This window comes from Oxyura jamaicensis, chromosome 21 (assembly GCF_011077185.1).
Source record: "Oxyura jamaicensis isolate SHBP4307 breed ruddy duck chromosome 21, BPBGC_Ojam_1.0, whole genome shotgun sequence".
Lineage (NCBI taxonomy): Eukaryota > Metazoa > Chordata > Aves > Anseriformes > Anatidae > Oxyura > Oxyura jamaicensis.
Window position 1 is genome coordinate 1,230,761 of NC_048913.1, and position 20,271 is coordinate 1,251,031.

At 46.3% G+C, this 20,271-nt stretch overlaps 1 protein-coding gene across 2 annotated transcripts in view; it reads left to right on the forward strand.

Annotated features, from left to right (window-relative positions):
- MEGF6 (multiple EGF like domains 6) overlaps positions 1 to 20,271 on the forward strand; it is a 77,203-nt gene that overhangs the window by 12,818 nt on the left and 44,114 nt on the right. The window contains exons 1-2 of one of the 2 annotated variants that reach the window (XM_035344704.1): positions 3,815 to 3,923; positions 4,229 to 4,333. The exons of the other annotated variant lie outside the window; for it this stretch is intronic. Coding sequence (XP_035200595.1) covers positions 3,833 to 3,923; positions 4,229 to 4,333 — 196 coding nt within the window. The 5' untranslated portion in view covers positions 3,815 to 3,832. Of the gene's footprint in view, positions 1 to 3,814; positions 3,924 to 4,228; positions 4,334 to 20,271 lie in introns of those variants that run through there. 2 annotated transcript variants of the gene reach the window in all.

The window sequence follows — 20,271 nt, forward strand, 5'->3', positions numbered from 1 at the left end:
TTACTGTCTTCCAAAGCTTTTTGAGGCAGACAGGGAGGACAGCAGCAGGTTGTGGGGCTGGCATGCTCGGGATGCTCTGCCTCTGCCATGGGCTTCTACATGGGCTGCTTGGCAGCAGGGATGGGAATGGGACGGGGCCACCCCAGTGCTCTGGAGCTTACACTGGCAGTTCTGCGGTGCCTGGCACAGGTGGGATTATCTTCTTGAGAAATGCTTCCCCCAAATGGAGCTGGTTAGCATTTGACTCGAGTGAGTCTGGATGTGGTCTGGAAGCTTTGGAGGCTGCTCCATGAACACAGCACGAGTCAGCCCTGGGTGAACAAAGCTCTTGTCATTCATCTCCCAGAAATCTGTGTCTGATCCTATTGGTATCGCTTCTTTTCTGGAAAGAAATACATAAATGTTTGCTTGAAAAGCAGGACATTCTCCGTCCTGACCAGGCCCTTATCATAGGATGTTTTTGCTGGCCAGCCTGGGGCTGCAGCCACCCGCTGTTTACCCTGGCAGGCAGCACGGGGCCAGCCTGACATGGGGGGCGAGGTGCTGTCCTTCCTCATCCCCCAGACTGCGGGAGGTGGGACAGTCTGGGCACTCTTTGTCTGCAGCACCTCACCTCGGTGTGTGTGCACCGACTCGTGCTCCAGCTCGCGTGACTTTCCCAGCCCAAGCAGCTCCCAGCACCACATTTGGAACAACAGCAAGAGCCTGTGTTTGGTGTTTCATAGTTTTACAGTTCACAAGGCCAATTTAAAATCTGTTTGTGAGGTTAAATAGCAACAATTGTTCCTTGGCCGTCAATTTATTGGACAGATTCCGCTGTTAATAACAGCCAGGCTAAATGAGGCAGAGCCCTTCTCCAGCAGCCACGAAGCTGAGATACTTTTCTTAGCAAACACCCTGCTGGTTCGCAGGTCTGGCTTGCTGCTGGGAGGGAAGACGTGCCTGAGCCCAGGGGAGCTTTCTCGCAGCCCGCAGCCCCGCAGTGCAGTGGTGCCTGGCTGGGATCGCTTCTCCGGCTGGCTCAGAAAGGCCACGGAACAACGGCAGCTTGTGCAAAGCTCCACTTGTCCTGCACTATCTGCTTGTCCATCGGCCAAAGGCGAGGTATTTAACAGCTGGCATGCAGGTAGCGCCGGGCTCTTTGAAAAACTCAGCGAGAGGAAGCGAGCCAAGGTTGTGCAGGGGTTTATTTGGTTAAAAAAAATATAAAAAAATCAAAAATCACTTCTGTGGAGTGAGTTTTGAAGAAAAAGGAAAGTGTGCAGTGTGCTGGAGCCGTGGGCCAGGCTGGTGCCTGCACACACACAGGGCTCCTGGTGCTGCCCTCATGCCCATGGGATGCAGCAGGCGCCGTGAGCTTCCCACAGCACTGCCTGCCGCCGCTTTCAAACCCTGTGCAGATGCACGGGATTCGGAATATGTTCTTGGTTTATACGGCTGGAGTTTCTAAAGGTTAACTAGAGTGCAGCAAAAAGCCCTTTGGATGAATGCTGTCACGTTTAAAGCTGTGTGTCTCTGCCCACGAGTGGTGCGGCAAAAGCGTCACCGACAGGTTTGTGTGAAGGAACCTGGTGGGGGCTGAAAGGGAACGGCTGGTGGAAGAGACTGACATCAGTTCAGAATATGGCTTGCTTTGTTCTGTTCAAGCTCTCCCTGGGTCCGGTCAGGCCTTCACTTTGAACTTGAGAGTTAAGGATTTCATTATCGTTTATAAGGGGTGATTATATTGGGTGAAAGAAAATGCGCGGCTTGAATCCTTTAGATGAGTTGTGGCGCTCTGCTGAGATTTCTGGCAAATAAAGGAAGGAGGAATCATTCCATTGGCACTGCAGTGGCTTGAAATTTTAATGTAGATCTTTATTACTCTGTGTTAAAAAGGCGCAGGAGCAAGTCTGTATTCAGTCTGAGAAAGTGGCCGCGGGCACCAGGAGATGGGTCTGGTGAGCGACACTGAAGATGAAGTTGAATATGAAAATGAAGAGAGAATGAAGAGAGAATGAAGAATGAAGAATGAAGATGAAGAGAGAAGTAGGAGAGAAAAGCTTTGCTATAAACCTTCCTGGAATTTTTAGAATTAACTTATGCTTAAATATGCAGCACGGTCTGTCGTAAATCTTCAGTGTGTTATGCTTTCAATTTCTGGTTTTGGAAAGGTTGGAAAAAGCATTTTTTTATTCATTATGTGTTGCCTTCTCTGAGGCCTCTTTTAAAAGCTGTGCTCTGCAATAGCCGATAACATCTCTTAACCAGTTTCTGGAGCTCCTTAACTCTACTGCGGCCACAGGTTTTAATTTTGCTTCATTTGTTGCATTTCAGTCTTCACTCTCCTTTTCTGTATGGTCTCAGTGTTACAGTGTAATTCAAGTAATATTTCAAGAAACATCTATCTTTTGAGATTCCAGTCATTACACGTACTTTTTTTTTGCAGGAAGATGCTCTGAGGATTACAGCTCCAGAGGTGTAATTAATGAGAGTTATGTGAGGAAGGGAGGACACTTTCTGTATACCCTTGCTCCAAATTCAAGTGCTTGGATGCTTTGTGCATTCCTGTTGTCCTCTGAAGTTTTTTTTTTCTTTTAACTGGAGCTGAAGCTTGCTGTTCTGTGCAGCCTTTCACCAGACTAAGTCATTTGATAACTGAAGAGGAAAATCTTCCACTGGCAACCCCCACAAACACGTCAAGGGTGGCACCAGCCAGAAGAAGGGGTTGTTACGATCACTTTTCACTGCCAAGTCTGTTACAAAACTCACATGAGAAATGGTATCTCTGAAAATAGATCGGCGAGTCCCTGACCTGGAGTTCAGAGGCTGAGCCCGGGACACTGCGAGCTTGTGCCCGTGCAGCTCCTTTGTTCTCGGGGCCGCGGGGCCGGGTCCAGCTGGCAGGACAGGGCCAGGGTCCGGGCATGCAGGCAGTGCACCGGGGAGCACCCGACCTGCCGGGGCTGTGCTGGGCTGAGATTTTCCAGTCCTCGCTGGGGTGATTTCCTCCCAGACGTGCTTTATTTTATGGGACTTCAGTTTCTTGTAGTTAAACCTGCTCACGCAGACACGTGCTGTGTATGGTTGTGCAGACTTTTCTTGCATAATTTAGTGTTCACGGGGCCTCTGTAACCCCCTTTATGTTCCCATTGGCTGCAAGGACACCTGTTAGACCCCCGGTCTCTACAAGCCAGCCAAAAAACTGTTTTTGAACGCCAACAGGTGTTTCTAGTTTGGTGTATGTGAGTGCACATTAACTGTCTTTCTGCCCCACTCACTCCAGCAAATAAAACCACAACTGAGTCTGGAAGTCCTGCAGGCAGCACCGGAGCAGCAGGCGGCCCTGCCATGGGTGCCAAGGAGCCCAGACCAGCTCCCTCCTGCATGGCTGGCCCTCCAGCACACTCCTGTGCTGCCAACATTCAGCAAAGCAACACATTTGTGGTGTTCTTGCCATCTGTTCTGGCAGATGAGCTGAAAAACCAAGCGTCCTGCAGCCCTTAGGATGCAGTCAGACCCAGAGCTGCTGCCTTTTGCCTCGCCTGTACCCAAACAGATCACCAGGCTGCTCCAGCTCTCCCTGCATGTGGTCAGTGGCCATCAGTAGTTTCACATAGGAGATGATTTCTGATGCTTTTCACCTGAAGTTTGCCCTTCTCAGGTGCCTTCATCCCAGGCCTCTCAAGGAGGTTTTGTAAGCAGGAGAGGCTGAAAACTTGTGTCACTGATTTGAGGTGGGAATCCTGTCCATATGCCCCATGCTAATACAAATAAACAGTGACAACAAAGAAGTAAAATAGCCCATGCTTTGAAGACTGAAATAGGGGATTTTTTTAGAGATTTAAATGGTATGCTTAAGGAATGGATAGGACATTACCAGGGATCCAAACCAGTTCTTGGCTCTTGCATGCAGGAGCTGTTTCGAATCATTGATAATGGAGGTCAGTGGTGCTGGTTCATGGTCCTAATCTGATTGTCAGAGATCAAAGGGCCAACATAATACCGTCTGCTGTAATAAAGGCAGCTGATCAGTAGGATGCTGGGTTCCTTTTGCTGTGTTAACAATGCAGCGTGCAGTGGATAAAGAGGAAGGGTGGGTCTTGAGCTGTTAAAGAGAATCCAGGCGATATTGTGGCTTTTCTCAGCATACCATTGTGTTTTGTGAGGCATATTGGATTTCAGTACAGCAGATGCTGAGATAATGGATGCCAGATGCATGTAATTAGAGGATACCTCTTTTCACCAGCTGCAAATTGTCCACTGCTTCCTCTACTGTACATTTTCATCATGAGAAGCTTGAATTCTCACAATCTTCTGGTATCTCAGATGACACAAGGCTTCACTTTAACTGGTAAGTGATGGTCTTGTGTAGCCCAAACCAGCCACGCAGGGAAAAGTCAAATAATGTATTTTGATTTCTGTTTGTTCAGGAGCACAATTATGATTTGCCTTGGTAAACTTGCTGGGAAAATTATATTCTACATTTAGCTTGTAAAATGAATCCATCAAAAACTCCAAGGATTTAAGTGAAAGAATGCCAGGGATGTTTTTGCACTTATGTGAGAATAAGACGTGGCTTTTCACTTTGCTGTCTCATTAGTATAACAGGATATGTTCTTTAAAAATGCATATTTTTAAATTCAAGAATGCAAATGGTTAAAAAGAGGACATTAAGTGATGTAGACAGTATGAATACAGAATGCATCGTGGCATATTTAGCGATAAATTTATCATGAGGATATTCATACTGTATGCAGGATTTTAATCAGAAGGAATCTGAGGCTCATGTGAGATTTTGTATTTTTTTGTCTGATACATCTCCGTAGTACATTTATTTAGTTCTGTGAATATGTTTTCTAAGTCTTTTGAAGTTCATTCCTTCCTGCATTTATTTCCCAGACAGAAATTCTTGAAATGGTCTGTGAGGTCAGTTTTCTAGACCTACAAAAATGGTTCATTAGAAAGGAAACAATGCCACTGACTTATTTTGCCACATTTTTTCTACTACTCTGAACACCTTTGTCCTTTGTTGAACTTCCACTCTGGTTGATCTGGCTCAGACTGACGCTCATGCGGTGCTGAAGCAGTCTGGGTTGCTGTGTGGTGCTCCTGCTGTCACGTTGCAGGAGATGAGGAAACGAGGACTCGGGGCTCTGGAAAGGAAAGCCTCTGGGGATGTTTGTACCACCACTTCCCATTCCGCAGTACTGAAACCTTCTGTAGCTGGAAATGCAGAACCCTTCTCCTGCAGCACATTGGTTTTTACAAAATGGGAGATCTCTTATAATGTCATAGCATAGACTGGTGATGTTTGACATGCATAGGACAAACAGATGAAGAAAATAGGCTTGGGGAGACAGCAGATCAGGTAATTTAGCCAGTTTAAAATTATTTAGGCATCATCCCCCTCCAACGCTGTCTGGGAAACTCCCCTGACTTGCACAGTCGAAGACTTGCTCCCAGTAAATAAAAACATTATTTCCGTCTTCGTTTTTTCCAGTCGCTCCGATCTCACCCCATTAATAGTGAAGATTTTGGAATGTCAAAAACTTGGAGTATCTGCATCTCAGAACTGTACAATAGGTCTCTGTGGCAGGCGGTCCCTGAACCCATCTTTCTGCATGGAGGTGTTGGATTTGCCTTGTGATTCTCATAGCCTGCGCAGCATTGCGAAGGTCTGCGCCTAAAAAACATGGTTGAACTTAAACATCAGCTTCTTTGAGAAGCTGAATGAATTTCAAGTTTAAAACATTACATTTGGCTTTTTTTTTTTTAAAAAAAAAAAAAAAACTTGTGAATTTAGTAAGAAACAAGTAGCAATGACCCTTTCATTAGAGACAAAAGGAAGTGTGTATAAATGTCTTTTGTGGCTTGGCAGTAAACTTGCTGAGGACAACATAAAACGTGCTCATTAAACGTTCTTTAAACAGTATTGCTTTTTGTTTTCAGAAGCAATGTGGTGTTTCATCCCACCATTAATTGCCTAATACCAATTATGGCATAAACAAGCCATTTGTTATTGTAACTTTTTCCATGTATTTTTCAAGGTTTTTACTCTTGACACCTATTATGCATCTGGGAACAGAAGTGGCTTTTGTCATGAAATCTAAATAATGAGATCAGTAATCAACAGTTTTACATAGACAATCTTCTACTATAAATGCTACTGCAGCTCTTGAGAACTTTACAAAGTGCTTCCCCTCTCGGCCACTTTGTAGTATTGACCTTAATTATATTGAGACAAAGAGACTAGGAGAAGATTATTTTTTCCCAGGGACTCTCCAGTTCTTCAGAACAAAATGTGCACTGCCCATTGTGTGCTAGTAGCTGAGTGAGCAAGCCTCAAAAACGAGGTACAGTTTGCATTAGGGTCACATATGACTAGAAGTCTGTTAAGTGCCTGGAAAGACGGGGTCTGTTGACCTGTCAGAGCTGAGCATTCTGGTTCTAACCTTCTTTAACTAGAGAATGCAATCATCTTTGTGGTATTTCATCACTTCTGACTGTTCCAGCCAAAAAATGGATGTTTGCTGGAAGGAGTAGCTGACAATCAACACTGCAGAGCTTTGGAAGATGCTTGGTTTAGGATTCCTTTAAAAAAAGAGTGTGGCTCTTGGAGCTTCTTATCCATGTGAGTAAGTTTAAACCCAATTAGTGAAACATCTGAGTGTCAAACGACTTCTTCCAGTGCCTGTAGTTTTCATTTCTTACTTTGGTAGCAGAACCTTCTCCTTTATCATTGTTGCTCCTGAAAATATGTTGTCGAGTCCTAGCTGCCCAGCTGAGCGTTCTTTGCCAGGTCATTATCAGAGTCCGCTCAATGCAGTTTTCTTTAAAGCTTTTGACATTAAAAAATAAAAGGCCATAAGTCATACTTTGAAATTCCACTGTAATTCACGTTATCTTCTGTCAGCCTCTTAAGCAGTCCTGCCCAACAAAGCCAGCAGCTGGAGGAGCTTAATGTAAGTGCCCTGTGAGACCTTATGAGTTAGCTATTTTGATGAGCTCATTGCAAGATCTGTCAAACCACTGGTTTTGGACCATTTTGCCCAGAAGCAAAAATGAATTACCCAAAGAAGGGATATTCAGCAGATAAACTGTCAGTGGATACTTCTGTTTGTGTTGCATTTATGGTTAAATTTGCATTATTTATGTTTGTGTATAATAGCATCTTAACAAATAGCTGTCGTGTTCTTAGGGAAACACTATATGAGAGGTAGTGGTTCTGTTTTCTGCTTGTTTTTAAGCATAACTTGTGGGGCTTATGTTGTTAGCACTTTTAGGCCTCGACAGAGATTTATAAGTACTATATCAGACTATATCCACCTCCTCATGGGGAAAGACCAAATCTAATAACTGAGAAGTTGGGAAACAAAGCCCTCAGGTCTTAACGGGCATCACTTAGGATATTTCTGGTTTGAACTCATTGGGGACTTTGGGCATGATACGTTTATAAGCTCATGGTATCTGGAGTTCGGGTGAATTAAAAGTGCACCTAGTTTGTTCCCAGAAAGCATTTTTCTTGAAATTCTCTTGACTACATTCATCTTGTGGTACTGTTAAAAACAGAGGCACCTATATTTTGTTTGTATTTACAGGGTAAAAAACAAACAAACTAAACCACAGGAAAACAGAACTGTCATTTGTGGGTGCAATATTACAGATCAGGAATGGTTATGGTAAAGGGAATGATTCTCTCACAACTGTGAGAACAGCATTTTGGTTTCTTTATCCTGATTTGTCTTCAGTGTAACTACAGGTGTCTGGGAGAAAGAAATGTTAATGCCACTTTGATGTTCAAGTGAGTTTCACGGGTCAGTTTGTGTATAACAACTGTTAAAGCCACAGGTAGGCTAAAAATGCAGCGAGCATCACAGGCAGAGGAACTCGTGCAGTAGGTACACCACGGTGTTCGAGCTGGAGAGGTCAGAGCATCAGGGTAACGGGACGTGGTGATGGGGAGGTGATGTGTGAGCCCAGGGTGGGCCTGGGGTTCAGCTCTCCTACTTTCCCCACACGGCAGTTGGGTCACAGGGAACGGAGGAGAGAGAGCTGGTGTGTCTGAATGCTTTCCTGTTGTAACAGGGGTTCTGCTGAAACCCTCCAACTAGATTTTGGGGAGCCTTTGGTTCATTGGTTTTGGTCAGGGCAGCATAACTAGTAAGATCAGGGTTCCTTGCTCCCTTATTAAGGCAATAATAAGGGCCTTATCAGACACATAGCTGTCAGACTGGCTTCACCTGGTGGCTTTGCTCCAGAGCAGGAGATGTAACGGGGCTCGATGTAGCCTGAGGAGCACCGAGGGGATGTGTGGCTGGAGACAGCACAGAGCCTGGCAGGAGAGCAGGAGGGAGCTGCTGCCGGCATTCGCACCTTTGTACTCAGCCTTGGCAAGCACAGATGTGATCTCATGGAGCTGAGGTCACTTCAAAGATCTGGAAACTTTGAAGGAAGTCTCTTCAGCTCCTCCAGAACAGGAATATAGGTTCTTTCCCATGGGAGTCATCTCAATGTCTTTCCATGAAATGCAGCTTTGGCCTAGGAATGGAAAAAAAAATCATCAAACACCAGCCCATTTTCTGAGCTCCCAAAGGGAAGTCTTGCAAAGCCTGCCAAGAGCAGTATATTTTTATATTGCATCCATGATATAAAGTGTCAAAGAAAAATTCTCTCCATTATAGAGAGGTATTTATAGTCCAAGAGGAAAAGTAAGGTTTTATGGCAGAGTTTGAGAGTCTAACGTTACTCACAGAGACAAGGCAGACTGCTGCCTCTGACTCGGTGGGAGAAGGTCCTCAAAGCACGAGGCAGCCTTTGGAAGAAATGAGCCTGGGTGAACAGTGCTCAGTCTTCTGAGGACATTCAGGAAAGCAAAGTGGAAACTGGCCAAAATGGGTGGGCTGGGGTGACCACGTGCCCAAAGACAGGAGAAAGTGTGCAAAACCAATCCCACCACTTTTTAAAGATTTAAGCTGCAAGTGAAAGGGGTAAGGTAGTATAGAGAGAGGACCCCAGTAGAAACCAGTGACAGGAACTGGCCCAAAGAGATCATCTGTAGGGCTGTGGGTGTCCTGCAGGCAGCAGGAGGCTAAGGAAATAGAGTATCATTGAGACATCAAGATAAGTAAATCTGTTTGTTTTGAGTGGAGTAAGAATATTTGATGAAAATCTTCATCTCACCCCTTCCTGGAGGCTATGGGGAAGATACATGGAACTACTCATTATGTGCGTGGAAGTACTTGCAGATCTGCATAGTTATTATCTCCTGCAGATGTTCCCTCTTCCAGAACATTTGCACAACCTAAAAGAAATAATTCATGCTAATCTGACAGGTATTTACACACATTCCGGGGGAAAGATGGATCTGGTGAGCCCTTCGCTACTTCATTTCTCATTTTTTTGTGTTGGGGACTAGTAAATCTGTTCCTGGAAGATGGGTTTCTCAGCCATTAGCTGGTGACAGGGATGATTATCAGGACATTTTTGTTGTTGTTGTTCTGTTATTTATTTCCTCCTTTAAGCAGATGTTCCTGGGACCACTGAAGGGTTTTCACGCTCTGAGACTCAGCCAGATGATGTACGGCTGCTTCTAGGAATTAGGAGGATGAAGAGGTCACAGACATGGTTTTGAATCTCCATGAGATGGGGTTTTCCCCTCTCCCCTTGTAGCAAAGAGACAATGTATTCCTGGGCAAGCACAGTCATCTGCCTAGATGCAGCATCTCCAGAGATGCTCTCCTGGGCACACAGAGAGATGCAGCATGGCTGCGAGCCCTGGGCACAGCAGGATCAACAACAGCAGCCCTATCTGCTGGGCTCACCCTCAGTGCTCCCTGGGTGCTTGCCTTTGCAAATTTCTGGTTTTTCTTTTGCTGCTGTCTTTTTAATGAAAGTGGCTATGCCCTGGTTTCTGACAGAGGAAAACCCAGCCGCCCTGCCTGCTGAGTGTCCCCAGGCCTGGCAGGTGGCAGGAGCACTGTGACCAAGGACGGCAGCAACAACCCACAGGTGTCAGTCAAGCTGTGTTAGCTCTGCTTAAAGATGTATTTCAGTAGTAATTCCGTGTAGTAATTCCAGGTGAGCCTGAGCTGAGTCTCCCCAGGCGCTGTACTGAGCCCCAATCTCACCACATCAGGCTGAAGCAGGTACATTTGTAACCCGTCTGTTTTTTGGCTGTAGCCTTTGGTTTGCCAATTGCTTTTGGCTCACCCACGGAGTGCAGGCTGCCGGGGTGCCTGCCAGGGTGCCAGGCTGCTCCTGCTGTGACACTGCAGTTCTGTGACCCGCCTGCCATTTCTGCTGCATTACCACATTAATGACTATTGGTAACATGGGTTTGTTCTTACAAAGAGGTCAGAAATGCAGTTTGGCCTCCAACTGTTTAGCTTCCTGCTCGGTGGTTATGTCATCTGCAGGGCCGTTTTATCTATTAACATGCCGGACTCCTCCTGGCCTCGGGTTCTGAAGGCATGAGATGCTCTGGAGAGATTTTCTGCAGGCAAGGTCAAGCTTCCTGTTTTCTGCAAAACTTGATGGCAGAAAAATAGGGGCAACAAGGAAACAAGGAGTCATTTTGTGAAATGAGATCACAATTGGTTGCAGTAGATTGCCATAGCAATACATACATGGCATCAGTTTTATCCGAGCTCTACAGGAAGTTACAGAGTTGTGAAAGATAATCTGCTCCCTGCAGACCTCAGCAGATCTCATCAGGCATCTTCTCTTGAAAGGCTGTGATTTCCCAGATTTCACGGAGATGCTGTCTGCCATGGATTTTTTATTACATCTCTACATCTTGTGGATCAGGAGACAGTCTGAGGTTGTCTGAGCACTCACTATAACCCAGGGGAAAAGACTGAGTTTATAGAGGGTTAGTTGGGTTAGGATGAGAATCTGAAAAGGACGTTCTGAAAGATGGGAAATGACATAAAATATCCTTACAGTTTCTCTTTTCTACATGTCTGGTTATGTCCTTGTGTTTTGCAACTTGCCTTTCCCACCCTCAATGCCCTCCAGCCAGAAGCAGCTCTGTCCTCCTGAAGCAGGGGCTCCCTCAGCTGCTTTATCTGCAGCCGTGGTGAGAACTGAGAAGAACCGTGGTGAGAGCAGTGAAGGAAGGGATCTGTCTGTGAGGCTCCATGCCCTGGGTCTGGTCTTCCACTGGTCTGAGCTGCCTTTTACAGCAAAGTTCTCTGATGTCAGCTCGTGCTCTCATGCAGTGGTAGGTGTTGAAGAGGAAAAAGGCAGGTCTTGGACTCTGAAATGGTCAGGAAATGGAAAATTTCCCTCTGCAAAAATAAATAATTAGGTAGTTAAAAGTCTTTTATTTAAAAAAAAAAAAAAAAAAAAGATGATGGGAAAAGGCACTGACAGTGTTTCTCACTAGGCAGCAGCGTGCTCAGTTCCAGCCACACCGCAAGTCCTGCAGCCCCAGCGCTCTCCCAGCACCAATGCTTCTCCCAGGCAGCAGCAGGCATCTCGCAGAGCTGTCGAGCATGACAGATGGTTTCTGAAACACAGACATTTTTCTGCTGGGGAGGTGCAGCCGAGCCTGGTGCTGGCATTGTGTTACCCATAGCAAATATCTGAGGTGGTTTGTGTGGTCTGCCACGTGCTTACTTCTTAATGGGCCATAAGGATGATGCACAAAGACATTCCTCCTTCTACTGAGGGTTGTGTTCCCTGATCTTCTTCCCAAGAATGTGGCTGTAGGTGGGCTTCAGAACTGGGAAATGTGACTGTGGTGTGTTTGCTGCTATGCAGGGAAGGGGCAGCCCTTGTTCAAGAGAAAGCTAACTGGGGCCTTTCCTCATTTCAGCTTCCTTCAGGCCCTTCCACAAGATGTTGTAAAGTCTCCTGACAATAGGCTGTGAATGTTAATGGTCTCTTAGCCCAAAGGCAGATGGAAAAGTGTTGGTTTTTGTTGTTGTTATCAGCTTAAGATTTTTTTTCTTTCATGTGGGAGTGTGTGACCCCTGTAAATGAAATACCAGATGTGCCTTAATTCTGTTTTCCTTAAAATGACTTAGGGATTCTCATGAAGAGCAGGAATACCTGCTACTATCAGTATTTAATTTCCAGCCTTTCCTAGTAAAAGGCATCAAAATGAACCTACAAATGCTGGAGCACAGCACCTGTGGTGCTGCAGGATGGGCACCACTGCTGCCTTTGGCCTTGTCCCGCCCTCTGGGGCCCAGAACCCCTGCCTGCCTCCATGAGGTGATTTAATGCCAAAGTGGAACTAAAGTAGCAAAAAACTTGTAAATTAGCTAATACTGATGATGTTTCTTTATTAAGATCACTGACCAAGGTGTGAAAGAACAACAACAAATCCCAATTTCAGCCTTTACCTACATGGTGTGCACCACGTCCCCTCTTCCCTTCCTCCTCCACCAGCCTTCTTGCACTGATTTACTCATGGTGCTATCACCCTCTGAAGCAAATTTCCGATAACCTGAGACTCTGATAATCTGAGTCTCTGATAATCTGAGACTACATAATAACAGGTAATTTTAACGGAAGTCTTGTAAGAGGTTTCCCGTTGGATTTAGTTGCATGCACGTGGCACTCCAGCAAACATCCGAGCGAAGCAGAGAACAGCAAGACGCCTCTCTGAGGAGTGTTTTCCTGGAGCCCCTTGAGATGAGCTGCACCTGACCGTGGAAACCAAGCATTGGTGGAGCCTGTAGGCCTGGCGCGAGGCGACCCATGCTTGGTTTCCAGGGTCAGCAGGGAACCCACAGGGAGCGAAGACGGAAGCGTGGGAGCAGGCTGGGTGTGCAAAGTGCTGGTCTTTCCTTTCCGAGCCTTCAGCTTGCTCATCAGTATCCTTGGAAACTTTTTATTTTATTTTTTCCCCCCTTTTGAAGAATTATCCCATGCAGGTATCCTTTGTCTGGAGATCTTGGAGAACCATGTGAGTCCTGGCGTGAGGGATGCCCATCATTTTATTTATGGCTTGCATGCTTCAGTTGTGGGGGAAGGAAGTTTCATAAAGCTTTGATAAATACAAGCTTTAAAATTTTGAAAGTAGTGTTTGTAGAGCATAACCACAATGCTTATTTTTACAAAACATGAAGGCAAGGGTAAGTCCTGCTCTCTGTGCTTCTGGGGAAACTTACAGTTTATGTGGAAACTGCTTAAATTGAATCCACTTGAAAGATTAAAGGGAGCCTTATGAAAAAAAAGTCTGTTTAAATAATAGCAATAATTTAAATCCTCCTAATGTGCTAGACTTCAGTTGCATCCAGCACATACCCAGGAAAGTCACAGAGACCTTCCAGCTCAGGATCCCCTCTGGATGGGTCAGCTCTTCAGCACAGGACTCTCTGTGACTTGTGCTCATCTCTCCAGCTAGATTTTGCCATCGTGTGCCTCCAAAGCACGAGGCAGTGCCCAGGAGGCACTTCTCTGAATGCTCCTTGCAGGATTACTTCCACTGTGGAAGCCTTTCCTTGCCTAGCCCAGCAGGACAGATGCTCCTGCCAGAGCTGCTGCCCTTTTAGCTCCTAAAACATCAGCTGGGTTTCAAATTCTCAAGCCCCCTCTAAGCTTTGCACAATCCTGCAGGGTCATGCTTCTTAATTCCTCCTCTGCTTCCCTTAACAAGTCGACAAGCATTTCTTTGAAACCCAGTATTGCCCAATGCATCCAGCTGCAGTTGCTGTTTGTGTGAATGAAAACTGTGATGACGGTTGCAGGAGCAATGGGCAGAGCAGGAACAAGAATTTTGCCTTGTATTTGTGAGCAGCACTCACAGCACTTCAAATTACTTTTCTGCATGTAAAACACAGGCTGTCGTGTCACCTGGTTGTGTGTCTGCCAGAGCTGGCATCCGTCCTGAGAGCAGTTCACAGTAGGACAGTAACTGTAAGTTTTGCCAGATCTTTGATGAAAACAGGAAAGCCTTTAACTGATGCAGAGCTACTTTCCAGAACTGGTTTAAAAATCTATTCTTCTTACAGCTGTGACAGTAACATACCATTCTCTTTTCAAACAGATACTCCGTTTAGGCTGTTGCATCTCATAGAAATCACACCGGTAGTGTGAAAATCCATCTTAAGAGAGCAGGTGAAGGAGTTGCAGGGCAGCCCTGGAAACCTTTGTCTTACACAAAGCATCTGGAATGAGCTGTGGAGTTCCTAACCCTGGCGGGTAGCTGCAGTGAGAGGATTAAGCAAGTACAAACCGTTGGGGATTTTGCTAAGCTCTAGCAGGTCTTAGGATTTCTGAAAAGTAAAACAAAACTTGCACAGTCTGATGTTTCAGAAGTAGTTAGGGAGCTCTGAGCCCAGACAGGCACGTCAGTCCAGTTTGGATGTGGATAAAGAGGATGGAAGTTATTAATTACAGGCTAATGACATGATTCTTTAGCCTTGGGGGAACAGGAAGCCAGCACCCAGAAGACTGCCAGGCAAAATGTCCTTCTTGTGCTGGCGGATGTTTTGAGATAGCTGAGGCCTGGTGCCTTTGCACAAAGGTTTTCCATGCAGCATCCTTCTGCGGACAGGAGAAGCTGTTGCCAGGCAGTTAGAGAAAAATTGAGGTAATCTGCCCAGCAGACCTCAAAGGGTACAACATGTAATTTTTGTCAGTCCTTTTGATTCATGAGTTTGGGAAAAGCAGAAAACAAGCTGCCTGTCTGTAGTGTCTGCCTGCCAGGATTTGAGATCTGTGACTCTCTTGATAGGCAATGCACAAGTCAGAGATTTCTATTAAATTCCAAAGCAGGTGATTTTTTTTCTTATCCAGATATTTTCTTATACAGAATTTTCTGTAGGTGGAATTTTTTCTTATACTTAAGACATACATTAGAGTTTATTTCTAAAAGCTCAGCCCATGAACAAAGATGAAACTCCTGTTTTCTAGGCTCATTTCAGAAGCCCTACAATAGCTCATTAGTGTTCGACAACGTGTTTTGGTCAAGCATGCAGAACGTAAATGTTGGTGCCTGTACCTGCGTGAAAAATGCCTGTGCTGGGATTTGGTAACGTGGACTGCAGTGAGCGCAGGCACAAAGTGGGTATGGTGCGAGCCCGTGACACTCTTGTGAACCAGTTCTTGGGGACTGAATGCTCAGGGAATGAGATGTGGGTGCTCCAAATCTCATCAGCCTTGGTTTGACCCCGTTCATCCCGGGCGCTGCTGGCGGCCGGGGGCAGCCGCTGCCGGCAGAGGGCGGCGGTGCCACGGCCCCAGCGCCCCGGCCGGGACGCTTGGGATGAGGGGGGGAGGACTTCAAGTATTGCATCGACTGCTCACCTCGACACCGTCTGCATCTGTCCTTCCTGATGTGCCGCCAGCGCCTGCATCGGTGTCTGGGTGCTGGGCTACCCGCAGGCTGCCCAAATGCATTGCCTTCCATCCGTGTCCATCACCCTCTCCCCGTGTCCATCACCCTCTCCCCGTGTCCATCACCCTCTCCCCGTGTCCATCACCCACAACCCCCTGTCTGTCTCATGGCCCTGGCCTCCTCTTGCCCCTTCCTCAAAGCATTCCCTGCCGGTTTGGCCATCGATGCAGGGTTTGGGGCAGGCTGGGAGCAGATGGAAGCGGGGCTGGCTCGCAGCAGACAGGGAGCTCCATCAGCACTCGGTGAGCAAAGGAACTGGAGATTTATCTGCAGTAGCAGAAGGAAATGTACTGAGTACAGTATGGCTGAAGCATGCATTTTTGGCAAAGGTACAGCTCATTATTCTTCTATCCAGACCAAATGCCTTAAAACAGTATTTGTCTCCATTTTTCAACTTTAAGAAGGAAATGCTTCTCCACAGAACAAAAAAAAAGTAGCTTCTTAAGTACAAATACATTTTCAGAGTGCCTTGTTTAGTGCCAAACGTCAAGAATTTGCCAGCAACTGATAGATCTTTTTCGAAATCTCCCTATATATTTCACATGTCCAACTGAAACTTAGCATTTCCTAATCTGGGGTTGATTTTGGTCTGTCACTGGAGGTAAAAGAATGGCCTGATACTGATGCAGCCCAACAGTTCCCTCCTTGCCGTCTCCCTGCCAGTCTCTGGTCCCACCACCATCCAGCGCACAGGAGGTGTTGCAGGGACTGGTGTTTCCAGCTGAACAGCCAGGATTTCTCCCCAGGATGCATAGTCTGTGCAAGACAGGAGTTTTGTGCCCCGGTTGGTGAGAGAAGCCCTTGTCCCCAGGAGGCTTCCTGTCCAGGAGGTCCGTGAGCCTTCCTCAGAAGCCTGGGAGCTGAGTCCTAGGCTCACTCTGCAGAGTGCTGAGCTCTGGGTCTGTTAGCCTGGGCTCCTGTAGCCCGCTGACGTTGTGCATGGAAACCTTAACCTTGGCAGCATACAGTCTTTACTAATTAAAGTAGCTATTGTGTATTTTGGTGAGGCGTGAAAACACTGGATCTGGACGAGGGCATTGAGTGCACCCTCAGTAAGTTTGCAGATGACACCAAGTTAGGTGCGTGTGTCGACCTGCTCGAGGGTAGGAAGGCTCTGCAGGAGGATCTGGATAGGCTGCACCGATGGGCTGGGGTCAACTGCATGAAGTTTAACAAGGCCAAGTGCTGGGTCCTGCACCTGGGGCGTAATAACCCCAAGCAGAGCTACAGGCTGGGAGATGAGTGGTTGGAGAGCTGCCAGGCGGAAAAAGACCTGGGAGTGATAGTGGACAGTCGGCTGAATATGAGCCAGCAGTGTGCTCAGGTGGCCAAGAAGGCCAACGGCATCCTGGCTTGTATCAGAAATAGTGTGACCAGCAGGGCTAGGGAGGTGATCGTCCCCCTGTACTCGGCTCTGGTGAGGCCGTACCTCGAGTACTGCGTTCAGTTTTGGGCCCCTCGCTACAAGAAGGACATCGAGGTGCTTGAGCGGGTCCAAAGAAGGGCGACGAAGCTGGTGAGGGGCCTGGAGAACAAGTCCTACGAGGAGCGGCTGAAGGAGCTGGGCTTATTCAGCCTGGAGAAGAGGAGGCTCAGGGGCGACCTTATCGCTCTCTACAGATACCTTAAAGGAGGCTGTAGAGAGGTGGGGGTTGGCCTGTTCTCCCTCGTGCCTGGTGACAGGACGAGGGGGAATGGGCTAAAGTTGCGCCAGGGGAGTTTTAGGTCAGATGTTAGGAAGAGCTTCTTTACTGAAAGGGTTGTGAGGCATTGGAACAGGCTGCCCAGGGAGGTGGTGGAGTCACCATCCCTGGAAGTCTTCAAAAGACGTTTAGATGTAGAGCTTGGGGATATGGTTTAGTGGGGACTGTTAGTGTTAGGTTAGAGGTTGGACTCGATGATCTTGAGGTCTCTTCCAACCTAGAAATTCTGTGATTCTGTGACTTGAATGGAAAACGTCTCCAGTACATCTTAATAGCTTCCAGATGGACTTGTGGGTAGAACATGGCCTTGGTCGGGAGGGAAGTTCAGGTTCTGTTTTGTAGGGACCCCCAGTGTCAGGCCTGGTTCTGAACCCATAGGTGGCATCTTTGCTTCCTCACCAGGTTCTTTTTCTGCTGTGGGATTTTCTCTTAGGGCCATGCTGAAGGGTAGAGGGAGCCTGTGGCGAAGTAAGAAGGAAAGCAGCAGGGTGCAATTTTCCATGTTCGCCTGGCGGTTTGGTGAGGTTTTGGCTCACCTCTGTTCGGGAGGTAGTCTGATTATAAGTGGTGTGTTCCTCAAAGGTCTGGGCTCCCCCAGGGTGAGGAGACAACTTTGGCTTCAGGAGGCTTGGTGTAGAAGGGTGAGGGAGGCTGGTCGGTCTGCTGGGGACTTCGATGGCATGGAGCCAGCGTATCGCTGCTGGTGGGGACGCTGGTGGCCTCCCTGCTGGACCCGTCCCAGTTCTTCAGAACCATCCCAGTGCACCGCTGTGTTATTGCCCCAAAACGAGTTTTCAAATGATGATGGTGACTGGAGGTGACAGAGGGAGCAGTAGCTAAGCAGAGGCGTCTGTCACTTTAAATAGTGATTTCTTTTATATCACATTGCAGAAAATGAATGTGCTAATTGTCCTCTACTTAAATTACTGCTCATATTAACGTGTAATTAGTCTGAATTCTCTCCTGATATTTGAAATGATTTAGTTTTAGAATTCCATCTTTTTAATTGATGCAAAATGGCTTTGGATATGAATGAAATGAAAAGTGCTTGTAATAAGGTATTATTACTGCTGGTATTGGTATGGCTGTGGAAGGAGGTGGGGCTACATGATTCATTCTGAACTTTGTTTGGAAAAGCTAGTAGAAAATATGTGAATATTCTCATTTTCACAGCCTTTTCGTTTAGTCTTCTCTGGATTAATACTATTCAGACAACTTGTGTGGGTTAACTTGAAGGAATTTTAGTGGAAAGATATCATAAATCTACCCTATTGATTGAAGACGAGAGAGTAAAACTTCTAAAATCTCATCAGCCTCTGCTGTTAATATTAGTTGTCCCACTAATGTTTCTGCTAGGAAGACAAGAAATACTAGGACACTAGTGGAAAATGGAATATGAATGTGAACATAAAGCTTGGCCAAAATGTCCAACTTCTGGGATATTGGCTTGAACAGAACACGTACTTGTAATGTCTGCAGCAGCCACAGACTTTGCACAACCTCGTGCCTGCTTTCTCTATACGTTGCCTTTTTTCTTGATGTTCACATAAAAATGATTTTCCAGCAGCACTTTAGGCTACCAAGTCCTTTTGCCCGATTCCCTTTTTAAGACTTGCACTGAGACCCCCCCGAGCCCATGTCGTTTCCTAATGGCACTGTCACGGGCCCTGGAGTGCCTCTCACAGGACAGCTACTGAGCCTGCAGCCTCCTGCTGTTCAGCATTAATTTAATCTTTTTTTAAGATTACCTCTGAGCAACGCAATGCATCTCCCTGCATTCACGCACATGCTGTTTGAATTACCTTCAGAATGGATTGTTTGCTCTTGTACATGGAAGCAGTTTGACACTGTGATAAAAAAAAAAGCACTACGGTGTCCCCAGTCTGTGGAGAAGAAACGTTTCTTTCAATGATAAATGTAGAGGATTATTTTGCTGATGCTTCTTAGAGGAGGCTTGCGATGTCTCCAACGTTGCCTTCTTGCCCGAGGCCCTGGGGATGCTCTGGTAGTTCACCAGAGTGAGTTCATTCAGGTGTGGCTGTGAAATCTGGAGCTTTACGTTTGTGTTGGCTGCACTGATGCCACATGCTGCAGAGCTGTCCCAACCACACTTCTGAAGGAGAGGCGTTCAGGTTTTCTTGTTCCCTCACATACCGTGCACACTTTTGGTGTTCAGTCATCTAGAAAAAGTCTTCTCGTTCTGCTGCACACTTAGATGCATGATTGCTACAAGTAACAGACGGAAAGCCTGACCTGGGTAAAAATGAAGCTTTCAGTGTGAGATCTTGGATCTCTTGAGGTTGTATTTTCATTGTTTCAAAAGGATGAATGTTATCCTCGTGAGTCTTTACCATCACACTGTTCCATGTTTTCCACTTTAAATCTCCTGCTTTCAAACCAGAATGAAAAAGAAGACACGATTTTGTGTTTGTAAAGCATAAAATGGGATTTGCATTAGCATAGTACCCAGAGCAAGCCTTACATCAAGTGGACTTTTCACCTCCTGCAGCTCAAACCTCGGCTGTTATGCACTGAGCAGATCTCCCATCCCGTTCTCCCTGGGAATTATCATCTGTGCAAGTGCTGCGTGTTTGAGGCGGCTGGAGCTGGGAGTCAGAAAAATGCGAAGAGCTATTTGCTTATCAGAGCCAAGAACAAGATATATTTTTTAGAGTATATTGCAGTTCCAGGATTCACTGAAAATATCAGGGAAAGACACCTCTGCTAGGTTCCTGCAGACTAGAAATTCAAAGCTCGCATATTCCCTAGCACAACATCAAAATTCCCACTGCACTGTCAACTGCTTAGGGTTGTCATGCTTCTTGGTGGCATTCTCAGATATTTTCTTCTCAGATATTTTCAGCACTGGTTTGCTTAGCAGAGGTCCAAAAGAATTCAAAATAATTAACAAAGATTACTGACAAACTGGGAAAGAGTCATTGCTGTGGATATCGGTTTGGACATTAAAGAATTCTGTAGAAAAATGTCACTTTCTTGCCAATTTGGTACATTTGTCATGTTTTGTTGAAAATAACTGAAAAGTATTTCCTGGCTCCGTACCACCGTAGAGATGTGTGAAATAAACAGCTCTACCCTTATCTTAGCCAAGCTAAAATATTTTCAGTTTCCCCAGAATTCCCCGGACGGGGATCAGCTCCTCGGATGATAAAGAGGTTCGGGATTTTGGTGGAAACAAACAATTCTTTGTCCTCGTACCTCCTGCCCCCCCCCCCC